At 44.0% G+C, this 10,404-nt stretch overlaps 1 protein-coding gene across 1 annotated transcript in view; it reads right to left on the reverse strand.

Annotated features, from left to right (window-relative positions):
- Nucleotides 1–1,332, reverse strand: part of LOC102857934 (bile salt sulfotransferase-like) — a 9,589-nt gene extending 8,257 nt beyond the window's left edge. The window contains exon 1 of the mRNA XM_006901812.1: nucleotides 1,197–1,332. Coding sequence (XP_006901874.1) covers nucleotides 1,197–1,332 — 136 coding nt within the window. The remainder of the gene's footprint in view (nucleotides 1–1,196) is intronic.
- Nucleotides 1,333–10,404: the final 9,072 nt, after the last annotated feature.

Genomic DNA, 10,404 nt, shown 5'->3' on the forward strand with positions numbered 1-10,404 from the left:
CTTATTTGTTCTGCCTTTCTGCTAGCTATTCTTGAAATACTGTTGCCCTGGATACCTGGGTGTGGGGCTTTAAAAATTAACTTAGCTGAGAACTATAGAAACTTAAATTTAATTCAGCTGAGAACTATAGGGACTATTTTAATTTCAATCTTTTCATTAGCAAAAAGCAGAACACTACCCCCACACTCCACAGGGCATTTTCAGTGTCTTATCCATCTGGGAATATATACTGTCCTCTTTTTCAAGCCTCTAACTTTATAACAGGGAGCTCTGGTGGCCTCATGTTAAGAAACGGCTCTGTCAAGAAGGCAAGCAGCTTTAACCCAAGACCACCAGTAAGGTGATAAAGCGTCCTCCCTTCCCCCCCTTTACATCTACGCCCCTGTTCATCTTGAAGAAGCCAGAGAGTCAGCATCCAGTTCCCAAATCAATAAGACAGTTGGTTTAATTACCATTGGAAAATGTTTGTCATTCCTCTGTAGCATCTGGTCCCCACTGGACCCTCATCATTTCCTTCACCTGCTCCCCCCACCGACCAAACTGTGCAGCTCTGCAACTGCATCCTGGCCCGTCCTCACCCTTCTGCCCCCAACCCTCACCTCCTTGTACCCCCAATATGTTTTTCCCAAGAAAGAAAGAAAGAAAGAAAGAAAGAAAGAAAGAAAGAAAGGGCTCTGTAATCCTGAAAGCATGCAGTTTGAATCCACCAGTTGCTTCATGGGAGAAGAATGGGCTGTCTCCTCCTGTGTGATTAACTACCTCTGAAAACCCACTGGAGGGTCATCTACGGATCAACTTCAACTCAGTGCAACACAAAAACAACTTTATAGCACTTTCTAACCCTCAAATACTTTGAACACACCCTGTTATGTCCCTTTTCTATCTAACCCTTTTCTTTTCTCAAGGCATGTGCTTTCATTATTTTTTTGTTTAATTTCCTCATTCTTCTTTTCAAATTCAGAATTCTTCCATAAGAGGCAACCCTACACAGAAATGGGAGGGTTTTCTCTGTGGAATCCTGCAAGCTGCACAACGTCCCATTCGTCACATCCTTCTGATTCCAATGAGCTGTCCTAATCCCTCCCTCTGACACAAAATTCTAGTAAAATACTATTTTAAATAAGCAAAAATCTAAGAACCCAGGATTGGTAACACCATGGCATCAGCGCTGTCTGCTTCACATCCTGCTGCCTTACCTGATTTGGGGTAAGTCAGTGCGATGACATCTTCATCCCTCACCACAAATTCATCCTTTACTGATTGCAAGGTTTCTGCATTGCTGGAAAACTTTAAAAAAGGAATGCCTTCAAACCATATGTATTTATCATCCATCTCAAAGACCTTTGCCAGGCTTGACCTTGTTCCCTCGCTGGTTGTCGTACAAGCAGGTGGCTTCCTGTCTGACGCTGCTGGAGTCACTTCTTGAAGAAAGTCGGCACTGGTTGAAACGAGAAACTGAACAGAGAGAACACTTCAAGGTGTCCTGGACCTTCCCCTCGGTGATCAGCTCAAAAGATGAGGAGAGTTGAATGAACGATCGTATGATCAGTGAAATTCGCTTTAAACAAGCATTAGCTGACTCAGGGTTCTTTCCAAGGTTACATCACCAGTAAACAAGGACGTGAATGAGAGATGGACTGCTTTTTTTTTCCTTTCTGATCAATGTTTTTTTATTATCTCTTCCTGTCCTTTCTGTCATCAATGTTTTTTTATTATCTCTTCCTGTCCTTTCTGTCATTGTCATCTTCCCCCCCTCACTAGTTTATTTACAAAATTTTAATACAATTTTTTTTAATTTTTTTGTGTGCGTGTACCGTCAAATCAGATGTGACTGGTACAGGAGGAGATTGTCCCTCCTTCCCCGGCAGAGCCTCTAGTGGATTCGAACCGTGAGCCTCTGGGATTGTAGTTGCAGTTCCTCGCCACTGGGCCACCAGAGCTCCCCTAAAATTTTAATACAAATTTGAACAAATTCTTTCCATTTCCCTCACCTACCCCCCACATCAAATTGTACAACCCAATGATTAATCCCTGCCCCCCTCCCCGCACGTCCACATCCCTCTGCTTCCAGCTTCTCCCACCCCTCCTGGGTCCGTAAACTCATTCTACAATAACGGTCTTATACAATATTTATCCCTGTGGGGCTGAATTAGTTCACTCAGCGGAATGCTCTCCAGTCCCTCCCAAGTTAGGTAATAATTTACAAAGTGATTGCTCCTGCGTGCTGCATAGTATTCCATTGTGTGAATGTACCATGATTTCTCAATCCATTCATTTGTGGTTGTTTCATGGGCTGTTTCCATGTTCTTGAGTTGGTGAATAATGATGCTATGATGTATTTCTAATGAGATGTTTCAAACGGTTACTTAATATTCTCATTCTCTGTGCTCCCTTTATCTGAAGGCAGCTAGAGACTGGCTTAATAACTAAATTTTTACTCAAACATATTGAAAGATTTGTCTTTAGCCAAAGAAAAGAAATTATTCAGATTAATACATTATTTAACCTGGAAAAAATATATGGACACCATGTGAACACATGTCCTCAGAAGGATATGTAAATATGACCCAGCTATTCCACTACTTGAAATATACCCTGAGAAAATGAGGACGGAGGCAAAAAATGAAGTCTTGTACACCAATGTTCATAACAGCGTTATCCATCATAGGAAGAACATGAAAACAGCCCACATGCACAACCACAAATGAATGGATTGAGAAATTGCGGTACATTGATATAATGGAATATTATGCAGCACTCTGGAGCAGCTATTTTAAAAAATATGACATAACTTAGGGGATATTGAAGAGCGTTATGCTAAGTAAACTAATTCAGTCTCATACGGACAAATAAGACCATTATTGTAGAAATAGATAACTAGTAAAACGTGTATGCGAATCTAAGGGGGACGCTGGTGGAAGCAGAGGGGTGAGGGTGGGCAGAGTGGAAGATAATCATAGGGTTGCACAATGTTACGGGTGGAGAGAGGTGTGGATAAAGGAAATAGGGAAAATCTAGTGGGAAAAACAATGTATACGGACTTTGTAAGTAAACCAGTTTAAAATAAAAATTTTATTTTAAAAAAAGAAGTGTACTTAAGGTGTATGTGCTCTTTCGTTTTCATCAATTGGTGGAATTTTTTGGCATCTGCTAATTTTTGTCTTCTTGATATTGAGATGCAGTCCCTATTGAAGGCTATAGTCTGCAGCAAGTGCTCAAGTTCTCCTCGCTAGCATAATGTATGGTTCCGGAGAACCTCCCTCCAATCCTGATGCCACATTCATCTTTATAGAGTCCAGATTCTCACATGATTTGTTCAGCATACAGATTGAATAGGTGTAAAGAAAGAAAAAGGGCCAAACTCGCTCAGCATTTCTTAAGCTCAAGGAACTAAAGAACCAATTCAAACCTCAAATTTCCTATACTAAATGATGCTTTGGGCAAAATATTAAATTATCCAGGAAGTAGTAAAAGAAGCTGGGAAGAGTATGCAGAGTCACCCTACCGAAAGGAATTGACAGACACAGAAGAATTTCATGAAACAACATATGAGCAAGAGCCTGTGGAGATGAAGAAGTTCAAGTTGCTTTGAAGAAATTGGCAAAAAATAAGGCCCCAGGAATTGATGGTATACCAATTGATGTATTTCAATTAATAGTTTCAGGTAATAAGGAAGAAGTACTGGTACACTTACGCAAGATAGAATGGACTTTGGTGTTGCTGTTGGGTGCTATCCAATCAAATACAACTCATAGCCATCCTACCCACAACAGATACGAATCCTGTCCTCTCCGTGCCGTCCGCGTCATCTCTGACACACTTGAACCTGTTGCTGCAGTGATTGCGTGGATCCGTCTCATTGCAGTCTTCCTCTCCTTCATGGACCCTCCACTTTTCCGAGCATGTCCGTCTCCAAGAACAGCCTCTCCCAGCAACATGCCTGAAGCATCGCCATCCTTACCTGAAAGGAGTGCTCTGGTTTCACTTCCTCAGAGATGTATCTGTTCGGGTTTTGAGCCATCCATAAACTATTCCACACCCTTCCCCAACACAGTACCACGACGCAAAGACATCAGTTTCTTCTTCTGCCATCTTTATTCAGCGTCCAGCTCTCAGCTCGTAGCAGGTGACCGGAAAGACTGTGGTTGAACCAGGTGCACTCTGCTCTTCAGGATGGCACTGTCGTCTCTCTCCTCAACTTTCCAGGCGTCTCCAGATCCTCTGACTGCTGGTACCCAAGACATTGACTGTGAATGAAATCATGGACGGTGTCAGTCTTCTCTCCGTCTGTCATGATGTTGCCCATTGTCCCAGGGTTGAGGACTTTTGTTTCCTTGATGTAGAGATCTACGTACTCCATGTTGAAGGCTTCAGTCCTTGATGTTGTGCAATAAGCACCTCGAGCCCTCCTCACGTTTGTGTCATATGAATCGCAGGTCATTGACGAGTCTTCCTCCAATTCCGATGCCACAGTCTTCTTCATGAAGTCCAGCTTCCTGAGGAATTTGTTCAGCATACAGATCGAATAGGTGTGGAGAAACTTTGCAGCCCTGGCCCCCACCCTTCCCTCAATTCCAAACCACGCCATGTTCCCTGGGGTTCCTGGTTTTCTAAAGCAAGGGTGGTGAGGTGTCATTTCACACGTTGGGCATGCTATCAGCAGGATTTAGTCCTTGGGAAAATACACTGTGCTTGGAAATTAGAGAGTGACTGAAAAAAATAAGAGGTGCCACTAAATCTGGACTGACACAGTTCCTGGAACGAAGGCTGACACAAAACAGAGATGGTCAAAAGGGCCTGGGACCGGCGATTAACACGGAGAACCAGAGTGATCTTTTGACTCAACTCCCAGCTACTAACCAAAAGCTCTGAAGTCCAAGCCAAGCAGTCACTACGTGGAAGAAAGATCCTCAGTTTGTCCTTAGAGAAAGTCCGCAGCTGTGGCACCTCTGCTCTGCTCCTAGGGGCCAGAATCTACCTGCCCAGTGGCTATGCGATGTGGATCTCAAAGATCATTTCCAGAGATGTCTAAAACAGATGTCGCATTCTTGATGACAGTAGACTAACTCACAAAGATTGGCTGATAGGATAGCTTCGCAGGAAGCCTTTGGAAGGTGAGAAGGGAATGGGTGAATTAATACCATGGAGTTTATTTTACTGACATCAGGATCAATAGTTTGACTATGTTTACAATCCCAGGTCGAATTGCCTTTGGGGCAGACACCTCAGAGCATGACATATTCCAGATTAGCAATTTACTTAGGAGACCTTTAAAGAGAGTAATGGTACGCTATTTTTTATCTTGAGCTCTGATGGGCTAGTGGTGAGAAGTGGTGTCAATCCAGTGGCACCTGGGCTGAATCCGACAGATGCCTGACAGAAGGAGGATGAACACACACCCCCTTTCCATGTGATGTGCTGTTGTTGTTGTTGTTGTTAGGTGCTGTCGAATTGTAGACAACTCACAGCGACCCTGTGAACAGAAGGCCTGAGCACTGTTCACAGAGTTTCCGGAGGCAAGCCATTTCGGAAGTGGATGCCACTCCTGCTTCCAGGCTTGTTTTAACTGGGAAGCTCCACCAAACACCTGTTTCTGAGATGGTTTTGAAATTCAAGTGGGACAGACTTAAGGTCAAGTCTTGGTTCCCGTGGACTTGATTTAATTTTCCTCAACTTCAGCTTGAACTTGCAATATGAATAGTTGGCGGTCTGTCCCACAATCAGCACCCGGCCTGGTTTTCACTGCTGATATTGAGCTTCTCCACCGAGTGTTTCCACAAATGTAATCGATTTGATTCCTATGCATGCCATCAGGTGAAATCCATGTGTATAGCCTGCGTGTATGTTTCTAATAAAAGGTATTTGCAATGAATAAATCATTGAATGTGCAGAACTCTATCATTCTATCTCCAGCCTCATTTCTCTGACCGCATCTTTTCCAGCTACTGATCCTTCTTCCCTGTTCCCAACTTTTGTGTTCCGGTAGCCCATTATTATTAATGCACTTTGATTGCATGTTGGATCAATTTCTGACTGCAAAAGTTGGTAGAAATCTTCTATTTCCTCCTCTTTGGCTCTAGCTGTTGGTGCACATATTTGAATGATAGTGGTATTCACTGGATTTCCTTGTATGCATATGGATATTATCCTGTCACTCACCATGTTGTATTCCAGGATAGATCTAGAAATGACTTTTTAAATTATGAAACCAACCCCATTTTTTCTTACCTTTTCATCCCCGGCAGAGTAAATCATATGATCATCTGATTCAAAATGTCCCATGCCAAACCATCTCATCTTGCCAATACCTAGTATTTCAATATTTATACATTCCATTTCTTTCTTAACAATGTCCAATTTGCCTACATTCATTGGAGAGTTGGACAGTGAATAAGGATGATAGAAAGAGAATTGATGCCTTTGAGTTGTGGTGCTGGAGAAGAGTGTTGAATATACCATGGACTGCTAGGAGAAAAAACAGGTTTGTCTTGGAAAGGGTGAAGCCAGAATGTTCCTTGGAGTCAAGGATTCTGAAGCTTCGTCTGACATACTTTGGGCATGTTGCAAGGACTGGTCCTTGGAGAGGGACATCATGCTTGGGAGAGTGGAGGGACAGCGCAGGAGAGGAAGACCCTCGATGAGATGGATCGATTCTGTGAGTGGAGTGGTGGGAATGAGTGTGTCGGAGATGGCGAGGTTGGCACAGGACGAATGGCATTTAGGGCTCTTGTACATAGGGTCACTATGAGTCGCAAGCGACTTGACGGCACATAACAACAACCACCACCAAACACTGTCCACCCTGGGTGACCATTATTGCATCTAACACATCAGTGTCACAGTGTTCAGCATCACAGCAACCACGAGTTACCTCTGTACAGCAAATGGACAGACGAGTGCTATAGCACCTAGAATGTTTGACAGAAAAGCAACTGATGTACAACAGAAAAACATGTGATGTACAGCCTCGAAAAACCCGCTGGAAGTCAGCGATGTGGTTCCAACTTGACTGCACGCCTCAACAACAAGACAGACTAGAAAGCGATTGACCCGTAGAGGCCCGGAGTGACACGAATAGTTAAACAATCTTCTGCTAGATGGAAGCCTGTCCGTTCTAGTCCAGCCAACACCGCTACGGGCTGCTGATCTAGTTACGAAATGTCATCAGCCTTGAAAAGCGTGAAAAACACACTTCTTTGTACACACGGAGCTTAAAAGACCCACAGCTGATGGGAACAAACAGACCAGCAGTTATGAAAGACTTGCAAAATGCTTACGCGTTCAGTTTTTCTTCACCCATCTGGCTGACTGACGTCAGGATGGCGGTCTTTTCTTGGTGGCAGTCAGGGAAGGGAAGTTTCTGGGGCCCATTTGTTGTGTATTACTGCTCGGACTGCGGGCAGAGGCCGAGGCCTGCTCGAGGATGATGAGGCGGTGGGCTTGTGGGCTGGGCTGGCCCGGCCTGAGGCCTGCAGCCTGTGGAGTCTCCCTCCAACAACAACAGCACGGAGAGAGCTCATTTGGCCTAGTGGACAGAAAGTGATGCTACCAGGCCCAAGGTGAGTGACTCTAATTTGTGGCCCTCAGGCTAGTTTTTAATTGTCTTTGGTCAAACATTCTTCTAGGTCATATAGCCGTGGTCTGTCCACTTGCTGTATAGAGGTAACTCGTGGTGGCTGTGAAGCTGAACACTGTGACACTGATGTGTCAAATATGAGAATGGTCACCCATGGTGGACAGTGTTTACTGGAGCTTCCCGATTAAAACAAGCTTGGAAGGAGTGGCATCCACTTCTGAAATAGCTTGCCTCCGGAAACCCTACGAACCTGGAGAAACAATGAAAATTATACAAGTGCTCAGGACGTTCGTTCATAGGGTCGCCTACAACTCAATGGCACTTAACAACATCAACAATCTAAAAACAACAACATCTGCAGAACACAGGTTGTAGCTGACACAACCCTGCTTGCTCAAACTGGTGAGGACCTCAAGTGCTTACTGCACAAGGTCAAGGACTACTGCCTTCAATACGGATTGAAGCTCAACATGAAGAAAACAAAGATTCTCTCCACGGGGCCAACTGGCAGCATCAGGATAGATGGTGAAGAGATTGAGTTTGTTGACAGTTTTAGTTTGCCTGGCTCCAGAGTCAACACTCTTGGTACCAGCAGCTAGGAGATCAAAAGATGAATCGCATTGGAAAAGTCTGCTGTCAGGGACCTCTCAAGAGTACTGAAGAGCAAGTATGTCAGTCTGGAGATTAAGGTAAGCCTGATTGTCTTCGCAATTGCGTGCTATGCACCAGAGAGTTGGACAATGACGAGGGATGACAGAAAGAGAATTGATACCTTTAGCTGTGGTAATGGAGAGAAGTATTGAGTATACTGTGGACTGCTAGGAGAACAAACAGGTTTGTCCTGGAGAGGGTGAAGCCGGGCTGCTCCTTGAAGGCAAGGATTCTGAAGCTTCGTCTGACATACTCTGGACATGTTGTAAGGAGGGACCAGTCCTTGGAGAGGGACATCATGTTTGGGTGGTTGGAGGGACAGTGCAGGAAAGGAAGACCCTTGATGAGATGGATCAATTATTCAGTGATTGGGGTGGTGGGAGTGGTTGTGTCAGAGACAGTGAGCGTGATTCCCTTCTCCAAGGACTGGTCCCTCCTGGCCATGTGCTCAAAGTATATGAGATGAAGCTTTCAAATCCTTAACCCCAAGGAGAAACTTGGTTCACCTCTCCAGGACAAACCCGTTTGTTTTCTTGGCAGTCCATGCATGGAATGTTCAGTGCTCTTCTCCAGCACCACAACTCAAAGGCATTGATTCTTTTTCTGGTTTCTTTAGTCATTGTCCGGCTCTCTGATACATAGCAAGTAATTGCAACGACCATGACCTGAATCAGGCGCATCTTAGTTTCCAGACTGATATCGTTGCTCTTTAGTGCTCTGGAGAGGTCCCTGAAAGCAGACAAGCCCAGTGTACTTTGTCTTTTGATTTCCGGACTGCTTTTGCCCAGGGTGTTAACTGTGGAAGCAAGCAAGACGAAGCTATTAAGAATCTCAATCTCTTCTTTGTCTGTCATGAAGCTGCCAGTGGGCCAAGTGGTGAGAATCTTTGTTTTCTTGATGTTGAGCTTGCATTCATATTGAAGACTATGGTCCTTGACGTGCAGCAAACACCTCATGTACTCCTCAGTCTCAGCAAGCAAGGTTGTGTCATCTGTGTAACACAGGTTATTGATGAGTCTCCCTCCAAATCTGATGCCACACTCCTCCTCAGAAAGTCCAGCCTCCCAGATGGTTTGTTTTGCATATAGATTGAAAAGGTAAGGGGATAGGATGCGTCCTCTGATGCACTCCTTTCGTGATCCTGAACCATGCAGTGTTTCCCTGCTCTGCTCTGAGGGCTTCTTCCTGGTTCCAAGTATAGGTTTCACATGAGCACAAGTGTTCTGGGATCCCATTCTCCTCCAGGTTAGCCACAATCTGCCGTGATCCACACAGTCAAATGGTTTTGCACAGTTAATGGAACACAATAGACATCCCTCTGGTACTCTGCTTTCAGCCAAGATCGATCTAACGTTGGCTATGATATCCTTAGTGCCACAGCCTCTTCTAAACCTAGTTTGCACATCTGGCAGCTCTCTGTCAAATGTACTGTTTCAGCGGTTTTCGGATAATCCTCTTGCTTGTGTATGACATTAGTGATATTATTCGATAATTTCCACAGCGTTGGGTTTTTTGAAATGGCAAGAAATGTAGACCTCTTCCAGCCAGTTTGTCAGGGAGTCATCCCTCACATTTCTTGGTACAAAGCTGACGACTTTAATCTCGTTCCTAACATGCTGGTTTTGCAGCCTGTTCAAACTTTCTTTAAAAAAAAATAACCATTTTTGTAATTGTTATTTTAATGGAAGTTCACAGAAAATTTGGATTTCCATTCAATCATTATTGCACATTTTCCTCGCTACCCACCCCCGACTTCAGTTCGCTTTTCTCTTTAAAATAAAAAATCATTCATTGTTGCATCATTTCCTCCTTCCCACCCGCCCTGTTCCCCTTTCTGCTTGATGTTTGTTTTGTGCTCAACACTCTTCCAACTTCTCTGTAGTCATGGAAATTATCTAAGTAAGCCAAGCTTGACTTCCCCCGGGGCAGAATGTTAAAACCCCTGCAGTCTCAAGGCCCCAGCTGGTATTCTGAACAAATGTTTCTGTTTGCCAGGGAGTCTCTCTTGTTGAGATAAAAGACACCATTTATCCTGCCTGCTCTCAGGGAAATGCATTTTCCTATCATTTGTCTTTTGAAAAGTATTTTTTTAGTCAAATATAATTGTATGTAAACCATCCCTTTGAATGTACATCCCCTATGACTTTAAATGAGAGGCAAAAATATGTTGTTGTTGT

Source organism: Elephantulus edwardii, unplaced genomic scaffold, assembly GCF_000299155.1.
Source record: "Elephantulus edwardii isolate Elephantulus edwardi_28Jun2011 unplaced genomic scaffold, EleEdw1.0 scaffold00348, whole genome shotgun sequence".
Lineage (NCBI taxonomy): Eukaryota > Metazoa > Chordata > Mammalia > Macroscelidea > Macroscelididae > Elephantulus > Elephantulus edwardii.